The 20,759-nt window shown below is 47.6% G+C and overlaps 1 protein-coding gene and 1 pseudogene across 1 annotated transcript in view; one reads left to right on the top strand and one right to left on the bottom strand.

Moving 5' to 3' along the window:
• Positions 1-10,932, bottom strand: part of Itgb5 (integrin subunit beta 5) — a 117,360-nt gene extending 106,428 nt beyond the window's left edge. Inside the window, exon 1 of the mRNA XM_021184827.3 lies at positions 10,559-10,932. Coding sequence (XP_021040486.1) covers positions 10,559-10,628 — 70 coding nt within the window. The 5' untranslated portion in view covers positions 10,629-10,932. The remainder of the gene's footprint in view (positions 1-10,558) is intronic.
• Positions 10,933-16,832: 5,900 nt separating this feature from the next.
• Positions 16,833-17,068, top strand: LOC110311688 (dynein light chain 1, cytoplasmic pseudogene; annotated as a pseudogene).
• Positions 17,069-20,759: the final 3,691 nt, after the last annotated feature.

Genomic DNA, 20,759 nt, shown 5'->3' with positions numbered 1-20,759 from the left:
CCTGATGTAGTAGCCTGTTCGGCCACCTGAGGCCACGGTGAGACTCTGTGCTGACACCGAGGACCATGTCTGGGTCCATGGCCCTGCGGCAGTGGGGTCTGTGTTGGTGTCTCTGGCCCATCTTATCTCCAGGCCACTTAGGACCCTACTGATGCCTGAGGGCTGGCCCTGGAGGTGTAAGGAGAGTGAAAGCTGGCCTGCTCTTTGCTTTGGCCCTTAGGTGAGCAGGGTCCTTGCCAGGGAAGTGCTGGAAAGCTGGCCCCAACGGTGTGAGAGAAGGAGAGCCACCACCCAGGCCCAGATCCAGGGCTTTGAGTTGGTCCGGTCCAACTTCGAATCCATCTATGAGTCTATGAATGTCTGGAGCATGTGAAGGGGCCAGTCCTGCAGATCCAAAGCTGTAGGCTCTCCATGACTCGGAGCAACAACAGGCTATCCGAGAGGAGTCCCAGTGAGGACCCAGTATTGATGGTATAGCAGAAGCCGGAGGCCTCAAACCAGACCATGGAACATTTGCAAGTAAAGATGTTTGGGCAAAAGGGTACAGTGTGACACACTGTGACACACTGCAGCTGCCACAGAGAGATAGGGTTTTTTGTTTTGTTTTGTTTTTTTGTTGCAAGTGTGGATGGCAGAGATGGAGGAATGGGGAGATGAGTGGGATTGGGGTGATGTGACAGTCACAAAGAATCAATAAATGTTTTTAAAAATGATAGATGGGATGAACACATTCTATAGACCTGCTGTACTGCATGACTACAGGCAAAATAATACACTGTGGGCTTGAAAACTCATGAGAAAGACCTTTTCCTATTTTAGGATTTTTTTTTAATGTGTTATGAGTGTTTGCACCACATGTGTGCAGTGCCCGTGGAAGCCAGAAGAGGGCGTCAGATTCCCTGAAACTAGAGGAACAGATGTGTAGGTGCTGGGAACCAATCCTGAGTCCTTGATAAGAGTAGCAAGAGCCCTTAACCAGTGAGCCATCTCTCCAGCCCTGAGAAAGTCAATCATAAGCACTCACACACATACACACGCCCATGTGAAGTGATAAGCATCTCTTAGCTTGTGGTGTCATTTCATATATACATATACATTAAAACATCACTGTAGGCTGGTGAGATGGCTCAGTGGGTAAGAGCACCCGACTGCTCTTCCGAAGGTCCAGAGTTCAAATCCCAGCAACCACATGGTGGCTCACAACCATCCGTAACGAGATCTGGCGCCCTCTTCTGGAGTGTCTGAAGACAGCTACAGTGTACTTACATATAATAAATAAATAAATCTAAAAAAAAACATCACTGTATAATGTAAATCTATACCTCTGTAGTGGTCAATCACACGAATACATCAAAATAAGTAAGACTGTAAAAAGTAAGGGGAGCATCAAAATGGAAGGAGAAAGGATGGGGAAAGAACCCCAATAGTTCACTGATTTATAATGCAAACATTCTGCTTCTCCTCTGTCTTGCTGTAAAAGCCCACAAACATCAGAAATGGCCGAGGAGCCACGACAGGGTGGGGGTGGGGCGGGCTAAGAAGCTGCAGGCCACCCTGAGGGATAGGAGAAGGGGAAACCTGCAGGAGTGCAACCGAGAGCTGAGATAGAAAAAGACAAACAGGGGCGGGCTGGAGTCCTGGGAAGCAAGGGAAGGAGGGAGGCTTCCGGAGTCTGAGGGAGAACGTAGGTGCAGAGAAGAGTGGCTTCTGCCAGGCAGGACCCTGACTCTGAACTCTGAACTCTAAACTCTGAACCCCCTCATCCACAGCAGCTATCCTGCTGGGAGTCACCCATCTCCACACCCCAGGGATGGGAGCTCTCAGGCAGGCAGCCTCTCAGTGCCTCACGGGCTGGGCTTCATCCTCTGGATAGGACCCACATCTGCAGGACGAGCCACAGGGGCCTAGCCATTCCAGGGCCCACAGGCTCTCGCTGGCAGAGCCTCCTTTCTACTTTGGTCTAGCTTTTTGGTTTTTGTTTTTTAGACAAAATCTCATGCAACTCAACCTGGCCTTGAACACCTGACCATCCTGCTTCCGCCTCCGCAATGTTGAGAGTACAGGCACGCACATGACAGTATGCCCCACTTCCTTTCCAGTTTTAAAGCAGAGACTTCCAAATACCTAAGTCCTTGGGAACAGATGTGTGTACTGAAGAAAAAAAAAAAAAAAAAAAAAAGTCTAGACCAAATCCCATCTGAGAGAAGGAAAAGCCAAATCTAAAACAAAAGTTGCTTTTCTCCTGCACATACACACACACACACACACACACACACACACACAACCTCATCACACACAAACTCAAGCCTGCCTGGCTTTTTTTTTTTTTTTAAAGAAAATAAAAGAAAATATATATATACAAAAGTAGCTTGGCAATGCAATAGAACTTGGGAGCCTGCGAGCTGAGGGTGTTTTCAGGCAAGGTAATTAAGCTGCCACACTGTTCACTTAAAACAGAAGTAAAGCTGTGAAGGAGACTGGGAACAAGAACCCCTGTTGACCAGAAGCAGGTCCAGGAGGGTTTCATGAAGGCTGTGGTACGACGGGCTCCACACACAGCTCCTGGAGGAGATTGCTGACAACAATGAGGTCTGATCGAGTCCCTGGTCACCAGCACTTCCTGATTGCCTGAGCCCCAGGAGTCCAGGCTGAGGACCCAGGGCCTGGTTGTACAAACTCTTTCCTGACCTAGGCTAGAGAATCCATAGCTCCTGGTCTACCTCCTCCAAGGACCAGGACCACAGTAAGGGCTCAGGGACACAAGGGACACCTGGTCTGACAACAGTCAAATAGCCAGCTGGGTATGGTGGCTGATGCCTGCAATCCCAGCACTCTGGAGGCGGAGCCGTGAGTGGTACCTAGGCCAGCCTCAGCTACAGTGTCTGTCTAAAACAAACAAACAAACAAAAAAAAACAAAACAAAACCCATACTGTACAGCCATAAAAACATCAAACGACTCTGCATTACTAGTTATTTCTACTAATATGCCATATTCACACTCGATAATGGATTAGATTTACGACATTCAACTGCCCTAAAACCAAGGCTACCCTTGGGGTCAGATCCAGATTCCACACACTCTTCAATACCTCATCTCTGAGCTCTGGACTGGGCTGCAGCCCACACTACAGGTGCTGCTTCTGGGAGCTTGAGGGATGTCTATCAAGAAGCCCCAAGCCCCAAAACATAGGCTGTGTGCCACGCACCTCCAGTGCGAGTCACCTCCCTTGGCATCTCTGCTCTCCACCTATTAATATTTCAGAGTTTGGACTTGGCTGCATGAGTCACTGGCACCACTAAGCAGTCTGAAAAGGAAGGAAGAAGAAACACACAGAACGCCAAGAAGACAGAGTTCACCTATGTCGCAATATTGTGTCTAGGTCACAGAGATAAGTGCCACTGGCCCAGGCAGCAGCCACAGCGCTTCTTGGTTGTTGTTTGCAGACATTGCCCCAGCACAGCTTCATCTCTCTAACTTCAAGTCTTGTCCAGGGGTTTATTACAAAATATGATCTAAAAATATGCTCTGCTTCCGAAACTCATTGACTCAGCTCCTCTCTCATCATACGCAGACAGTCTATGACCGGCCTAGCATTCATCCCAGCTGTCTTCCTCCCTGACCCTTCCAGAGTCAGTAGCTCAAGGCAGCCCTCTGGCCTTAAGTTTCTGCAGGACCCTCTAGATCCCCTTGCTCTAGAGGGGATCTGCCCCTCTCACTCTGCCTACCCTGAACGTCCTGAGTCGGGTAACCATTACTGAAGGAGACAGCCAGCAGTTGTAACTACCTGATCTAAATCATTCCATGGGATAGCAGAAGCGAGTAAAAGCAGGTACCAAATTAGAATGAGTCTACAACTTGAAGGTAGCGAGGCACTGGGGGGCTTCTCCCCACAACTGAACTATGACCCACACATTTCCAGGAACTACACAGTCACATCTAAAGATGGTACTCCAAAACTTAAGTATGCCCTAGGAAGGTTCTCCCTCAATCAGGGCCATCTTAAGATTGCCTTTCAGAATGTCAGACATCTACCAAACACCCACAATACCATAAGCTTTACAGATACGACTTGCATTTTTTTTTGATTGATTGATTGATTGATTTGCGGATATGTCATAGACCTGGATGATCTCACACTCACTATGTAGCGAAGGCTGGACTTGAATTGCTGATACTAGGAGTACTAGGTACATTGTACCTCTCAAGGTGGTGGTGTTTCATTGTTGAAACAGCAATGCATGCAATGAGACACTATGCAGCTATAAAAACAGAATGGACACCCCGATATGAAGTTTACCCCAATGTTTAGCTGAGTTAAAAATAAAAAGCAAGTTGCATTAGTATATCTAATGCTGCTTTTGAGTGAAAATGGAGGACAGGTCACTGTCACAGAGAAACACTGATGTATAAAGGTTGTACGGAGACCAATTATAGAGGACAGGGGCCATTGAGGGAATAGCCTGGCCTAAATGGGTGCTAAGAAAAGACAGGAGGAGTCTCTCTCCATACCCTGCTTATACATTCAAAAAATTATGTAAGGTGCTCACAGGTACATGAAGAAAACCCAGCCCTGGGAGGCAGAGACAGGCGGCTAACCAGCTAAGTCAGAGACCCAGTCTCACTATGAAGGAAGTTAAACAGCAGGCAGTAGAAGATACCCAGCATTCTTCTCAGACCTGTCTACATGTGTGCTCATCAGCTGCACACAGAGATACACACACATACAATGTTCACACAAGTGTGCATGCATACATCAAAAATTTTTAAAGAAAAAAAGATGTTTCTGGTAGTTATTTTAATGATGTGTGGGTCTATGTGTGGTGCCCACACATGCTGGTGCCCTCAGAGGCCAGGGACATCAGATCCCTTGGAGCTGGAGTTACAAGTAGTTGTGAGCCACCTCACAACTGTTAGGAATCAAATTAGGATCCTCTGTGAGAGCAACATGTGCTCTTAACCCAGGAGCCAGCTCAACTAAGGCAGTAGAAGGCTGGGAGGTAGCTAACTGGGATACAGCTAGATTCAAGAGGCCCTGGTTGACCAAAGTGTGGACACTTTGCCCCTTCTTAGAATTGGAAACAATCACCCATGGAAGGAGTTACAGAGACAAAGTTTGGAGCTGAGACAAAAGGATGGACCATCTAGAGACTGCCATATCCAGGGATCCATCCCATAATTAGCCTCCAAACAATGACACCGTTGCATACACTAGCAAGCATTTGCTGAAAGGACCCTGATATAGCTGTCTCTTGTGAGACTAGGCCGGGGCCTAGCAAACACATAAGTGGGTGCTCACAGTCAGCCATTGGATGGATCACAGGGCCCCCAATGGAGGAGCTAGAGAAAGTATCCAAGGAGCTAAAGAGATCTGCAACCCTGTAGGTGCAACAACATTATGAACTAACCAGTACCCCTGAGCTCTTGTCTCTAGCTGCATATGTATCAAAAGATGGCCTAGTCGGCCATCATTGGAAAGAGAGGCCCATTGGACATGTAAACTTTATATGCCCCAGTATAGGGGAACACCAGGGCCAAAAAGTGGGAATGGGTGGGTAGGGAAGTGGGGGGGGGAGGGTATGGGGGACTTTTGGGATAGCATTGGAAATGTAATTGAGGAAAATACATAATTTAAAAAAAAAAAAAAAAAAAAAAAAAGAGGCCCTGGTTTAGGACCCAGCACTGTGTAAATGAAGTGGTTAGCACCCAGGAGGTAGAGGCAGAGGGATGAGTTCTGGACCTAAGGCTTGCAGAGAGCTTGAAGCCAGCCTGTGATGAATGAGTTTCTGTCTCAAAAGAGAAAGGAAAAAAGGAGGCAACCAGTTACCCCTAAAATACTCCTCCCCAAACATAAGATTCCACTCAAGAGGAAAAAAAAATCAATGTCTATAAAACAGGGGCAGTGTCTGTAGAACTGAAAAGAACTCTAAACTGTCAAAAGCAACTAAAGCAACAGAGCCATTCCAGCCAAGAGGCACCCAAGAGAGCATGACAGTAATGTGGCACCCCACGGATCCCCAAACAGGAAAGGGTAAAAACTCAGGAAGTCTGAGCAATGTGAACCTTGCCTGGTTAATCAGTGTGTCAGTTTGGTTCATCCACCTCAACAACCACACCACACTAACTAACTAACTAACTAACTAACTAACGTAAGATGCTGATAACAGGGAAACTGGGTGTGAAGATCTAAAACTTACAGATTCTTTGAGGTTTTAAAGCTATGGGAAGGAAAGGTCAATTGAGTACGAAAAACAAACAAACAAAGACATTGAGCACATTGTCCATCCTCCCCAGCGCACACAGTTCAGAGGTGGAAGCAACCGGCTTTTATCAGGGATTCCGGCTCAACGAATCTTGACACCTTGCAGTGTGGTCCCCGGCCCCCAGAACGATTCCTCCTAAAAGCAGCTGCCCATACAGGCCCTGACTTCAAAGTGAGGCCTCGGAGGGGGAGGGGCGGCTGAAAGAAAAGAAATCAAGGTGGGACGGTAGTGGGGTAAAACATCGAGGAGGGAAACCAAGAAAGAAGCTACTAGGGACCAGGAGGCTGCTTTGGATGAGAGCGGCTGGGGTCCCGGGGCTTGAGCGGGAGTCACCTGGTCAAGGCCGGACAGCAGATGCCTAGACAACAGTCCAGACAGACAGCACACCGCCCGCAGGACAATGCGAGGTGGTGAGGGATCAGGGAAGAAGGGCCCGAGGCCACCGGACTTCCAGCAGAACCGGAAGCCTGGTAGGCTCTAGGTAGCTCGATGTGATCAGAGTTGTTCTGACTGGATTACTTTTGAGCGAGGGAGGAGAGTAACTAAAGGGACCTGGCTCTACCAGAAACAGGGAACACATCTGAACAACTCTGGCAAAGCTGCTGAAGGGACGGAGTGAGGCTGGCCCCATGCTGCAGGGCTCCGCCTACTGGGTGAGTCAACCCGAAGCCCTAAGGCCCCGAGGCACAGTCTTTCCCCCAGCCGACCCTGCACCCAATCAAAGCAAAAACAAATGGGGGCCTGTGACCCTTTAAAGCAGTGATTCTCAACCTTCCTAATGCTGCGACCCTTTAATACAGCTTCTCATGCTATGGTGACCCCCCCAACCATAAAATTATTTTTATTGCTACCTCATAAATATAATTTTGCTACTGTTATGAATCGTGATGTAAGTACCTGTGTCTTTCAAAGCGCTTGCCCAGCCAACTGAAAACACCCGAGGGACCCCCACCCAGGCCCCCCAGCTCCCCCAGCACACACACACCCTCTGAAAGCCACCTCATCATTTAAGAACTGCGTAACTACCCCCACATTGCTAATTAAAAAAAAAAAAAAACCTCCCAGAATACTTCCATGATCGAGATGAAAAAGAAAAAGTTGTTACTGGGGCAGGCAGGCACAAGGGGCGATTTGCCAAACTACTTAGATATTTTAATTCTTCGTTGCCTCAGTAGCTAAATAAGCATGGAGAACAAGCGGGGGAGGAATACTAATTAGGACTAATTAGACCCTGCCCTCTTCTGCCTCGTTCTCCTCCGTGAAAAGCCCCCACTGACTAAGGCGGGGGAAGTTAAAATGTAAATCCCAGAAGGTAAACAGTAGCCTATGAACCAAGGCCACCCTTTGCATTTCGGCGTCTGGACCTGGTTACCTAAAGGGAGCTGCAAACCCAGCCAAATTCCAGCAGCCCCAACCCCAGCCCCACCCCCATCCCGCATCTGCCTACAGCCACGGTGGGCCAGGGACTGGGTGAGGAGGCCCGGGGCTGCCAATTCGAATTCTCTAAATCAACAAAGGGCTCTTGGTATTCGGAGCATACTAATTTGCGAGGCCCTCACTAAAAGAACATTTGATTGCTTATAAAATAATAAGCGACGGCAGCAAACATGACTCCAGCCATGCAGCAGGAGCGAGACCAGACTCCTCCCTCTGTTTTAGAACGGAAGTGGGTATGGGGAGGCCTCCCCTGCGCGGCCCTTCCCTGGTTTGAGGAGAGGAGCTTGTGTGTCAGGTTCTGGCCTGGAATAATTAAAGAGATGACGGCTGGTGGGGTTAAGGGTGGAGCAGCACTGCAATGGCTTATTTACAATAAGCCCCTCAAACTTAGGGCCTGTTCCTGCTGGGTTCATTGACAAGTCTAGGAACCCCCATATGGGCACCATACTTCACACTACGATTTCTTTCCTAAGGTAACTTTTATTTTCCTTTCAAACTATGTTCCCGTTAGCAAGTGAGAAATGAACTGGAGAAGGGTCTTGCCATCTTTCAAGACCGAAAGAGGAGGGGGTGGAGGGGACAAGAGGAGAAGGAAAATGAAGGTGGCTCAGCCACACTGGGAAGCTAAGTCAAATTACCCAAACGAGCCACTCCTTCCGACCTTGCAAAGCACCTAGCACCCTGAGAAGGAGGCGGCCTAGTCCGGAGGCTGGCAACAGGTTTATTCCATTTTACTGACTTGGGGGCTGGCAGCAGCAGCAAGGGGTGGTAAAAGACAAGTCTGTGACCACAGCACGGTGGACAGAACTAACTCGGAAGACCCTGAAAGCAAACCACTCAGGCTCCAAAATAGGGTACAAAAGATGAAATAGCCCTGGGCCTAGGCTCGCCACTCCCACCCTGAGACAAGAGACAACACTACGTGGCCCTCCTCGGGAATGAACAGCCTGTTCGGAGGCACCAGAACTTTCAAAGAGGAGAAATCACATGCAGATAAAAAAACCTAATGATTCTAATAATATGAAGGACACCTGAGGGGTGGGGCACTCCTTTAATGCCAACCTGTGGGAGGGACAGGCCAAGGGATCTCTGGAAATTCAAGGCCAGCCTGGTCTACATAGTGAGTTACAGGCCAGATGGGGATACATAATAATTATTATTATTATAAATATAATAAATATAAATATAATAATAATTATTATACCCAGCCATAGAGCCATTGACAGTAGCTGGGAGGGAAGTAGCCCCTCCTAAGTAGAGAAGGCTCAAATCAAGGACCGCACCATTGTGCTTTTTATATATATATATATGGACAGAGTTGGGGTCATTGGGAAGGGAGATGGTTCTGGAAAGAGTCAGGGGAGGGGAAGTAAATAAGATAAAAACAGGTTTCTGGGAAACTCAACTAATAAGGATTAAAATTTTTGCAATCGGAAATGTTCGAGTTTTCATTCGAATCAGAGGGCTAATCGGAAAGAAACTAGAGCCATCCCAAAGTTGAATTTCGCAGACCGCTAACAGAAAAAAAAAAGAAAAAGAAACTAAGGTAAGGTTGCTGAGTGTTTATTCTGACAAAAATGTTAAAAACACCATCACACACACACACAAGATAAAGTTTTAGTTTGGCTATAAAGATTATAATTTCAAACTAAAACCCTGTCCTAAAGAAGTGAGGTCAGTCGACAAGGATATATTCCAGAGGCTGGTGATTCAAGCTACATCTCTTTGCGTTTCCCTGGGGACTCTTTGGAACACGAAAGATGAACACTGGTTGCCAGATTAGGGGGAGGGGTGGGTGGGACCCACTGATCTACTTATTTTCCCAGAAAAGCAGCCTTGCTACGCTATTAAGTTTGTACTGGGGCCTCAGCGACGTTTTTTGGTTTCCTCAACTCCCTCGTTGCTCTCAGATGGAAACCTCAACCTCCTTCATGTAAATGAGACGGGTTGGGGGAACAGAGTTCTCCCCTCAAGCAGCCAGGCAACCGCTGGGCTCAGAAAGGCAAACAAGTACCTCGGGCTTGAAAGTGAATAGCGCACCCTTAATCAATACACAATTACTTCCGACAGGGAGGAGAAAGTTCGGAAACTCCGCTTTGAGTGGGTAGGTTTGGAAGAGGTAGGACAAGCTCTTGTCCCTGGCAGCTCCAGCGCCAACTATCATTCTTCCTGTAGGGAATTTTTTTTTTTTTTAGACAGGGTCTCATTGTGTAGCATGCTAGGGTTAAAGGCGTGTGCCACCACTGTTCCGTCCCCCTAAAGACTTAATTGCCACTCCCAAGTCTGAAAACTGAACGCAGGTAGCTGGGGGCTCCCGCATCACCGCCAGGGTGCATCCGGCTAAGGCAGCGCCAGCAGCCCCTCCGCAGTCCGGACACAGTGTTTGTGAATCACAGTACCGAACAGTATCAGATGGCGGTGTACCAGGTGGGGCCGCGACTTCGGACTTACAGAGAGTAATGACAACTTTCAATTTAGAGCAAACTTCGAAAGTTGAATTATCCACAGACCTCCGGGATGACTCGGTCGCCACACTTTGGCCCCCACATCACTCGCCGCGGGCCACAAGGGCCGCTTTGTGCAGGCGAGCGAAGAGCTGGGGCCCCAGCACGGTGCCCGGAGGCTTTCCCTCCGAAGTCCCCAGCGCCCTCGGGCTCCGCCACCAGACGCACACTGTTTACACAGGAAGGGAAGGCTCCTCCTCAGCCCGGGAGGGAACCCGCCAGCGCACGCAGATCTGATGCCCGCGCTTCTCCGACCCATCTGGAAGCGCCCTGGGGTGCACTGCACCCTCGGCTCCCGCAAGCGGCCGCGGGCGAGCAAAAGTTGAGGAGCGCGCGGCGGGGCGGCGCGGCTTACCTGCGAGGCGCGGAACGAGCGCGCAGAGCCCGAGCAGACAGGCGTAGAGGGTCGCGGGCACCCGCGGCATGGTGCGCGCCGCTCGGCGGGGGCGCTCGGCGGGGGCGGAGCGGGGCGGAGGCCGGGGACCGCAGCCGCATGCCGGGCGCTGCGCTCCGGCTCACGGCGCCCGCGGCCGGGCTGGCCCGCGCCCGGCCGCCACCATCCTCCTCTCTGGCAAAATGGGACGCTCGGAGTTGTCGCTACTCCGGACGCAGCCTCGCCGAGTCCCCCGCGCGTCTACTCTCGGAGACCCTTCCCTTTTCCCTCGGCCGCCAACCCCCACTCTTCTCTGCTTTCTCCTCCCCTCTCTCCTGCGGGCCGCCACTCGGTCAGTTTACGGCTAGGCGGGACGGGGCGGGGCGAGCTCGGGCCGGACCAGCTCCGCCCTGCACCGGGACCCGCCAGCAAGCCTAGATCCTGGGTTGCCCAGGTGGCTGTCACAGCTGACCCACTTGTGGGGATCGGGAGTTCGAAACTTCTAGTTAGTGTCTCTCTCCCGGGTCTTGGAGTCTACGGGAGGTGGCTGGGCGCGCTCCATTAGGCCTGCAGAGATAACTTGGGCCAAAGCAATCTCAGTTTTGACTTCAGGATATTGGGGCAGTTACGGCTTGGATCTGTCTGGCCGTTTCGTCATGCCACAAGCGCATGCCAGCCCAGGCCTCGCCCGAGATGGGACAGAGGCGCCGGCATATTCAATCCAGACGCCACGCTTGGGAAGGACAGGGGAGGACACGTGGAACGTGGAAGTTCAGGTGAAGCGGAGGGCACCCTGGTGAGCAGGCACTGTGATAAGTGCCAACATCCCTCCCGTTGTTTAGGTGAGCAAACTGAGCCACCAAGGGTTAATATGCTGGAGGAAGCGACTGCTAGGAGCTTTTTTCCCCTGAAATCCAGAGTGATTTAAGTAAAACAGTTTAACCTTTGCCTGTTTAGCTCCAGCTGGAGCTGGGCGTGGTGGCAACGCCTTTAATCCCAGCACTCTGAAGACTGAGGCAGGCGGATTTCTGAGTTCGAGGCCAGCCTGGTCTACAACGTGAGTTCCAGGACAGCCAGAGAAACCTGGCCTAAAAAAAAAAAAGAAAGAAAAGAAAAAGAAAAAAAAAAAGAACCAGCTAGAAGGTCAGGACTTGGCGGTGTAGGTGCAAAAACCTACCTAAGGCGTTTGAATCTTAAAAACTTTCTTGTGCCCCACCTTTCAAACTGACAGGAGCCAGTTTGGAGTGTGGTGCATAGGGAAAAGTGAACCAATCCAGAGCAAACTTCAAAGTTCATCCTTGGACCATATGCAAATTCGTACTCAGTCATACATTGCTTTGTTATGATTTAAAAGTCATATTTGGCCGGGCGTGGTGGTGCAGGCCTTTAATCCCAGCACTCAGGAGGCAGAGGCAGAGGCAGGCAGATTTCTGAGTTTGAGGCCGGCCTGGTCTACAGAGTGAGTTCCAGGACAGCCAGGGCTACACAGAGAAACCCTGTCTCGAAAAAAAGTCATATTTTGCTGCTAATCATTATCCAGTAGAATTCATGCTTCATGCCGGGCGAGGTGGCGCACTCGGGAGGCAAAGGCAGGTGGATTTCTGAGTTCGAGGCCAGCCTGGTCTACAAAGTGAGTTCCAGGACAGTCAGGGCTATACAGAGAAACCCTGCCTCAAAAAAACAAAAGAAAAAAAAAAAGAATTCATGCTGCAGAAACAGCCCAGGTAGATCTTGGAATTACCTGGCCCTTAGGGCAATAGCCTTGGGGCTATGCTTATCCCAGCTGAGAGGTGGCTACTATGTTAGGGAGCTGATCAAAGAGTTTGAACTGGAGTGTTGATTGGTCTGGCAGGATAGTGTAGGATGGATCAGCTAGAAGGAGAGTCAAGTCCTGAAAACTGGTGAAATACTGCTTTAAGTACAACGGTGGCTTTCCTATGCCATGCATTCTTTGAGTCCAGGGCCCATAGTATCCCATCTTCTCTGCACTCAAAATGAGCACTTTGTAGCAGCTGAAATATCCTACTTTGTCCCACACCTGGCACGGACCACCATTTATCTAAATTGCACCTGGAAAATGCTCTGATCCAACTTGCCCTAATTCTTACCAGACCCCTCCTGTCTTATCTGGTGGTTCTCTGGGTCCCCAGCCTGCCCAGACCTGCTGTAAGCCAAGTCCTGAGCAATCTAAGCTGCATTAAAGCTGGTTTGACGATGCCTTTTCTAATTCAGAATTTCTGCTTTGTGATTTCTGCCCCCCTCCCAAGGGTCCTTCATCTAAGTGCTCACAGATAAAAAGTGTCAGATACACATGATGATCTATTTGATCTTAAAATGAAATGAACCTGGGTACGATGGCACACCTTTAATTCCAGCACTCAGGAAGCAAAGGCAGGCAGATCTATAAATTTGAGGCTTAGAGGGTCTACATAATGAATTCCAGGACAGCCAGAGCTATGCCGAGAGAACCTGTCTCAAAATCAAGAGAAAACAAAACAAAAGGAATGGAATTCTGACACTTACTACAAAATTAAAAACACCCTGTGTGACATGAAATAGACCCAAGGGAACAAATATATAATTCTCTCTCTCTCTCTCTCTCTCTCTCTCTCTCTCTCTCTCTCTGTGTGTGTGTGTGTGTGTGTGTGTGTATGTGTGTGTGTGTGTGTGTGTGCTCTTATCTAGCCCAAGCCGGCCTTGAACTCTCTGTAGCTGAAGACGATGACATTGAATTCTTGATTCTCTTGCCTGTACCTCCTGAGTTTTAAGATTCCAGATTCCAGGGGTGTGCTGTCATGCCCAGACATTCTACTGTGTAACATGTCTAGAACCAAAAGTGTGATAGAAGGAAGTAAAACAGATGTTACCACAGGCTGACAGGCTGGTGGGAGGAGAGAAGGGGATTTTATTCCTGAGTACAGAGTTTCAAGTTGGAATAATGGGAAAGTTCTAGAAATGGATAGTATTATTGGCACAGAATGGTCCTCTTAAAATGGCCACAATGATAAATTTTACATTATGTGTCTTTTACCATTAGTTAGGGGGTTAGTGGCGAAAATAAATGGTCTCTCTTCTAGAGGATCATGGTTCACATGGCAGCTCACACCTGTCTGAGGTTCTGACAGCCTCTTGAACTCTACAGACATTTGCATGCATACCACACAGGGACATACATGACAACAAAATACCCTTACACTAGAATAAAAACAAGCTTCTCTCTCTCTCTCTCTCTCTCTCTCTCTCTCTCTCTCTCTCTCTCTCTCTCTCTCTCTTTTCTCTCTCTCTCTCTCTCCTTCCTTTGGAGAGGATGGCTATGCACAGTGCTCATGGATACAACCCGACACTCAGGAAACTGAGACAGCCTGATCGATGAGGCTAGTCTGATCTACAGAGTGAGTTCCAGGACAGCCAGGGCTACACACAGAAACCCTGTCTCAAAAACAAAACAAAACTTACAACAAAACAAACAAAGGAGGGCTGGTGAGATGGCTCAGTGGGTAAGAGCACCCGACTGCTCTTCCGAAGGTCCAAAGTTCAAATCCCAGCAACCACATGGTGGCTCACAACCATCCGTAATGATATCTGACTCCCTCTTCTGGAGTGTCTGAAGACAGCTACAGTGTACTTATATATAATAAAAATAAATAAATCTTTAAAAAAAAAAAAACCAAAAGAGTGAAAATAAAGGGCTGGAGAGATGGCCCAGTGGTTAAGGCCGGGTGCTGCTCTTGCAGAGGATCCAGGTTTGGTTTCCATCACTGACACGGCAATTAGCAACTGTAACTCAATACCAGGGAATCCAACGTCCTCTTCTGACCTCCACAGGCCCTACTACATGTATGTGGTGCACAGATATATATGCAGGCGAAACACCAACACATATTGAAAGTTAGCTCTCCAAAGCACACACCCAAAAAAGATCTTTTTGGACTGGAAAGATGGCTCAGTGGTTAAGAGCACTGACTATTCTTCTGAAAGTCCTGAGTTCAAATCCCTGCAACCACAGGGTGGGTGGCTCACAACCACTGGTAATGAGAACGTACACCCTCTTCTGGTGTGTCTTAAGACAGCAACAGTGTACTTATGTATAATAATAAATAAATCTTTGGGCTAGAGTGAGTGGGGGCTGACCAGAGCGAGTGGGGTTGGCAAGAGCAAGCAGAAGTCCTAAAATTTAATTCCCAACAACCACATGAAGGCCCACAACCATCTGTATAGCTACAGTGTACTCGTATACATTAAATAAATAAATAAATATTTTTAAGAAGAAAGAAAATATTTATTTAATTTATGTATGTGACTCCACTGTCACTGTCTTCAGACACATCAGAAGAGGGCATCAGATACCATTACAGATGGTTGTGAGCCACCGTATGGTTGCTGGGAATTGACCCTCTGGAAAAGCAGTCAGTGCTCTTAACCGCTGAGTCATCTCTCCAGCCCCCCTTTTGTTATTTTTTTTAAATTGTCAACAGGCCTTTAACCTAGAGGAAATCTCTGCTGGAGTCTTTATCTAATCTCCCTTGTCCAATCCAACAAAGCAATCATAATAGTCATAATTTTTATTTCTCTAGATTTTTTCTCACAGTGCCTGAAGGGTACAGACTATTTTCCAGTTACTTCAATAAAAAAGGTAAAATAAGGGCTGGTGAGATGGCTCAGTGGGTAAGAGCACCTGACTGCTCTTCCGAAGGTCCAGAGTTCAAATCCCAGCAACCACATGGTGGCTCACAACCATCCGTAACGAGATCTGGCTCCCTCTTCTGGAGTGTCTGAAGACAGCTACAGTGTACTTACATACAATAAATAATAAATAAATCTTTAAAAAAAAAAAAAAGGTAAAATAAATGGAAACAAATATACAGAGAAAGGGAGAAAACTGATGTCATGTGTCTGTGGGGATTATGAGGGTTTGAGCCCAGGGCCTCAGGCATGCCAAGTAAGCCCTCTCCCTGTAGGTATACCTGTATCCTTAGTCTCATGGATGCCTTGAGTAAGTAGCTGAATCAGTAGACTCTGACCTTCCCCCACTCTGAGAGAACCTCAAAGGATCGGGCCCCCTCAAGCCTTTACTGTGCGAACTCATACAACTCAATAAGTTCCAACATTTATTCATTAGACCCTGGGGCTCAGAGACCTGAGGATAAACAGCAGTGTCAAGGTCCCCTCAGTCCAAGACCCCATTGTTCTTACTGTCTCATAGCAGCCTCCCCTTTGAATGGGATTTCTGATCTTTTGTGAGACTGTGACAACCTCCACATAACTGGAGTCCCTTTGGAGCTGGAAAGACAGATGGCCCAGTGAATTAGTGCTTGCTGCTCTTAGAGAAGACTGTGGTTACATTCTGGCCCTTCTGATGAAGAGCTCCTAACCACCTGTAACACTAGCTGCAGGGGATCCCACACCCGCAGCCATGCACACATAAATAAATAAATAAAATTTTATATTAGCAAAGGATTCCCTAGGGCTTTGTCTTTGACCACTAGTGAAGCTTCTAAGTCATGTGACTCAGGGCAAGCCAGGCCTTTTGGGATTGTTGGCCCTCCCATTATAGCAGTTCTTGAGGCATTCATTCCTAAACCACAATTGAATCTTTATTTTGAGAGAACACAATGCCTTTCAACACTTTGCAACGGGCAGTAAGCTAAGGGAGAGGAGGGGCTCCCACCTCAGGACTAAGCCTTCCAAGGTACTGCCAGGCCTGACCAGACGGCTAAGAGCTTCTCTCTCAAGATCCTCTATGCTTTCCCCTCCTGGACAGAAGCAGAAGGTGAGACTCCAAATCACAGCATGGAAGCTTTAGTAGAGCTGTGTCTCAAAAAGAACTGGAGGCCACATTCTTTAAAAATTCAGTTAATCTCAGCACTTGGGAGGCAGAGGCAGGTGGATTTCTGAGTTCAAGACCAGCCTGGTCTACAGAGTGAGTTCCAGGACAGCCAGGACTGCACAGAGAAACCCTGTCTCGAAAAACCAAAATAAATAAATAAATAAATAAATAAATAAATAAATAAATAAAAATTCAGGTGGGTCCATTGTCCAAACGTCTACTTGTAATCATTCTGTAAGCTTAGGTTAATAACCGGAAAAAAATGTCCTTGAAAAATGGCAGATGTTCCACAATGGAATTGAAATATGAATAGTTTAGAGGGTAATTGTATTCCACTAAGAAAATGGACGTGGAGATCAGCGGCAGGATGGAGGAACTGGAGCCATGAGGACGGGGTCCTAAGACCCAGATCAATAATAATATGTAACCATGCATGACCGGAAGGCAGTGATCAAAAATGCAGGTATGTTAGAAGAGATGCAACAGGACTCAGTGGAGTGTGCTACTTAGGCATTGGAGAAGTACAACACAGAAAAGGATATTTCAGCCCATATCAAGAAGGAGTTTGACAAAGAGCACAACCCCACCTGGCACTGCATGAAAGGGAACATTTCATCTACTTCTACCTGGGTCAGGTGGCCGTTCTTCTGTTCAAATCTGGTTAAAAGCATGGACTGTGCCAAATACCCAGAGATCCATCCAAAAACAGGGACTGCATCCTAAATTCCAAGTACCAGAGACTGAATCTTTAGCCTTGCTAAGAGAACACCTTGCTTTGAATCCGTTGTGTTTTGTGGGGAGTATAATTCTCTGTACATGTCTGTGGTTATAAAAGAATTCATAAAACAGCTTTTTTACATTTGTATTTATTTCTAGTCCATACTCTGAGCCCTTTTTTGCCCTTAGACCATTCCTTTAAAAATAAATCTGTTGAAGATATGGAGGAGGAGGAGGAGGAGGAGGAGAAATGAAGGTGGGGAACCAGGGAGATGGCTTACCTGGTAGAGGCCTCATACACAGGTCTAAAGACCTGAGTTCAACCTCAGGATCTTCTAAGGTGGCAGGAAAGAACCAACTCCCTGTACATGTCCTCTGACCTCCACAACACTATAACCATAGCTGTGTGTGCCATAGCACACGACACACATACGTGCATGTCCGTTCAACCCTGTTTCAAAAATGACAAAAACTCCAAAGATGCCTTTTTTTAGCCTTTACTCTATTGATTTGCTTTTGTGTTCCAGGACACTCTTTGCCCTAGCATGCTCTTCTGTGAATGTAAATACCACAGAGGACTTTCTGCGTAGCAGAGACCTCAGATGAGATGGAGAGGCATGGCCTCTGAGAAGCCCCTTCCTGGCAAGGGCTTATGGAGGCATTGCTGTTTCAAGGAAAGAAGTTTCAAAGATCTTTCCATCACTATTAAGGAGCAGGACACCACCACTGGCCAGTGGGTGGAGGGACAGTATATCCAAGAGCTGGAAGGTCCCCACAGAGTGGACCTTCCTCAGTCAGACCTGAGATAATATGTAACAAGCAAGAACATTATAGTCAATTAAAAATTTTATTTTATAGGAGTTACAGAGACAAAGTTTGGAGCTGAGACAAAAGGATGGACCATCTAGAAACTGCCATATCCAGGGATCCATCCCATAATCAGCTTCCAAATGCTGACACCATTGCATACACTAGCAAGATTTTGCTAAAAGGACCTAGATATGGCTGTCTCTTGTGAGACTATGCCGGGACCTGGCAAACACAGAAGTGGATGCTCACAGTCAGCTATTGGATGGATCACAGGGCCCCCAATGGAGAAGCTAGAGAAAGTACCCAAGGAGCTAAAGGGATCTGCAACCCTATAGGTGGAACAACAATATGAACTAACCAATACCACCACCACCACCCCCGGACCTCGTGTCTCTAGCTGCATATGAATCAGAAGATGGCCTAGTCGGCCATTAGTGGAAAGAGAGGCCCATTGGTCGTGCAAACTTTATATGCCTCAGTACAGGGGAACCCCAGGGCCAAAAAGTGGGAGTGGGTGGGTAGGGGAGTGGGTGGGGGGCTTTTGGGATAGCATTGGAAATGTAAATGAAATAAATACCCAATAAAAAAATAAATTACAAAAAATTTATTTTATTACTTTATGTGATTAAATGTTTTGCCTGAATGTATATATATGCATCATGCACATACCTGGCTCCTGTGGAGAGCAAAAGAGGGTATTGAATCCCCTGAAATCAGTTATAGACCAGCCACCCTGTGGATGCTGGGTATTCAAATACAGGTCCCCTCTGTAAAGGGCAACCAGTGTCTCAGCCCCTGCGAAGCTCTCTAGCCCCATTGCGGGTGATTTTATATGCATAACTACCAGGGAGAGGATTGTGTGAAATTTGAACATTAGTAATGGAAAAATTGTTCAGCTTTGGAACTAAAGGCTCATGAGCTCCGGGAATACAACCCGGAATTTCTCTACTGCACCTGTCACCAAAGCGCAAGAAATACAGAACCCTGTCCAGCTCAGAGGTGAGTCTCATATGTTACCCAGGTGGATAATTTTGACATTCATGATGCAGACTCTTAAGTCGGACTGCCTGGGTTCAGATCTTGGCCAGGCTTTTTAGTAGCTTTCTGACTTGCTCAAGTTATCTTCCTGTTCGCTTAGCATTAGTGACAATGCTGCCTAGTTCATAACTACCCTGAGAAGCTAAGGAGGTTACACAACAGGAGCCACTAAGATGTGTCCCTGGATCCTGGGGAATACCCTCTAATAGGCTGTCTGTTGCTGCTGCTTTTCATCTAGAAGCAACAGAGCTTTCTGGAACTGGCCAGGGCTGTGACTATGAGCTCAGGAAAAAGGATTCCCAGGCCTGTAGAATGACAGTTTGTATGGTTTGCCTGAGCCTCTGCCCCTGATTGGAAGAGAGTAGGTCCCAGCAGTGAGGAGGAGACGCTATATTTGTTCCAGGCTCCCCCGGGCTCCTCTCTAACCTTGCTTTCTGTGTTGAGGGTTGTCAGCTGAGGCCAAGTCAGAATACCTGAACAACACTGAAAAGCCCCAGCAGCCCTTGCTCACCACATAAAAACTGATGAAAGACAGAAACTTCTCACTGGGAGCCTTTTGTTTTCTTAACTGAAGGATTTTTCCATGTAAATAACTTTATCTCTCTTTTTAAATTACCACTAAATGAAATTGTTTGTTTGTTTATTTATTTATTTGTTTTTTTGAGACAGGGTTTCTCTGTATAGCCCTGGCTGTCCTGGAACTCACTTTGTAGACCAGGCTGGCCTTGAACTCAGAAATCTGCCTGCCTCTGCCTCCCGAGTGCTGGGATTAAAGGCGTGCGTGCACTACCACTGCCCAACAAACAAACTGTTTATTATCTACACCGTTGTACTCAGTACCACTGATGCGACAGTGACATTGCTCAGTACTGGGGATGTAGCCCCATAGTGGAGTTAGAGCTTCGAGAAAATGGCTGACGCACCAGCTTCAACCCCCTAGCACCAAGAACACTCAGTTATAGTAGAAGACCAATAAAGGAGACACTGAAGGCTCTCTAATGCCCAAGTAAAAAGGATGCAAATATTTCAACAGAATCCAGCCAAGCCAGGCATGGTGGTACACGCCTGACATCCCAACAACTAGAGTTAGAGGTAGGACTTATTTATCACAGGTTCAAGACCAGCCTGAACATGCATGGAAAGTGGCAGGATACCACAGTTGATATAGTAAGACCCTGGCTAAAAACAAAAATAAAAACACAACAACCACAAAGTGGGTTGGGGCCGCAGCTCAGTTGTGCAGTGTTTGTTTAGCATGTGAAGGCCTGGGTTCGATCCCTACGACTGCGTTCATTCTGACTAAGGGCCCAAACACGACTTAATGGGCAGAAGTACTTGCCTGGAAAGTCTGAAAATTCTGATTTTAATACCTTAAGTTCACAGTGGAAAGAGAGAACTGACTCCCCAAATATGTGTTCTGACCTTCACATGCATGCTGGGGTACTGGAGCATGCACGCACATGCATGCGCGTGCGCAACCTTCCCCTCTCCCCTGCCCCCTATCCCGCTTAAAAAATAAAGTCAATGATTATACTTGGCTGTGATGTTCCCAAGTGAGACCCTATTCTCAAACAAACAACAAGCAAAAAAAAAAAAAAAAAGCAAGAAAGCAAGCAAGGAAGTCAAGCAGTCAGAAAGAAACCTCTATGAAAGAATAGCTCTAGTCGCACTTTCCCGCAAATTATAGGAGACAGCGCCATCTACTGACCATAAAATTTGCTGGCCTGTGGCAGTAAGCTAGAACGGAGGGAAGCTGTACCTCACCAGAGTGCTTAGGGTAGAAGGTGTGGT

Source organism: Mus caroli, unplaced genomic scaffold (genome assembly GCF_978045245.1).
Source record: "Mus caroli unplaced genomic scaffold, Mus_caroli_1 scaffold_17, whole genome shotgun sequence".
Taxonomy (NCBI): domain Eukaryota; kingdom Metazoa; phylum Chordata; class Mammalia; order Rodentia; family Muridae; genus Mus; species Mus caroli.
The sequence above is the reverse complement of the archived record's forward strand: the minus strand, read 5'-3'. Positions and strand labels throughout refer to the sequence as shown.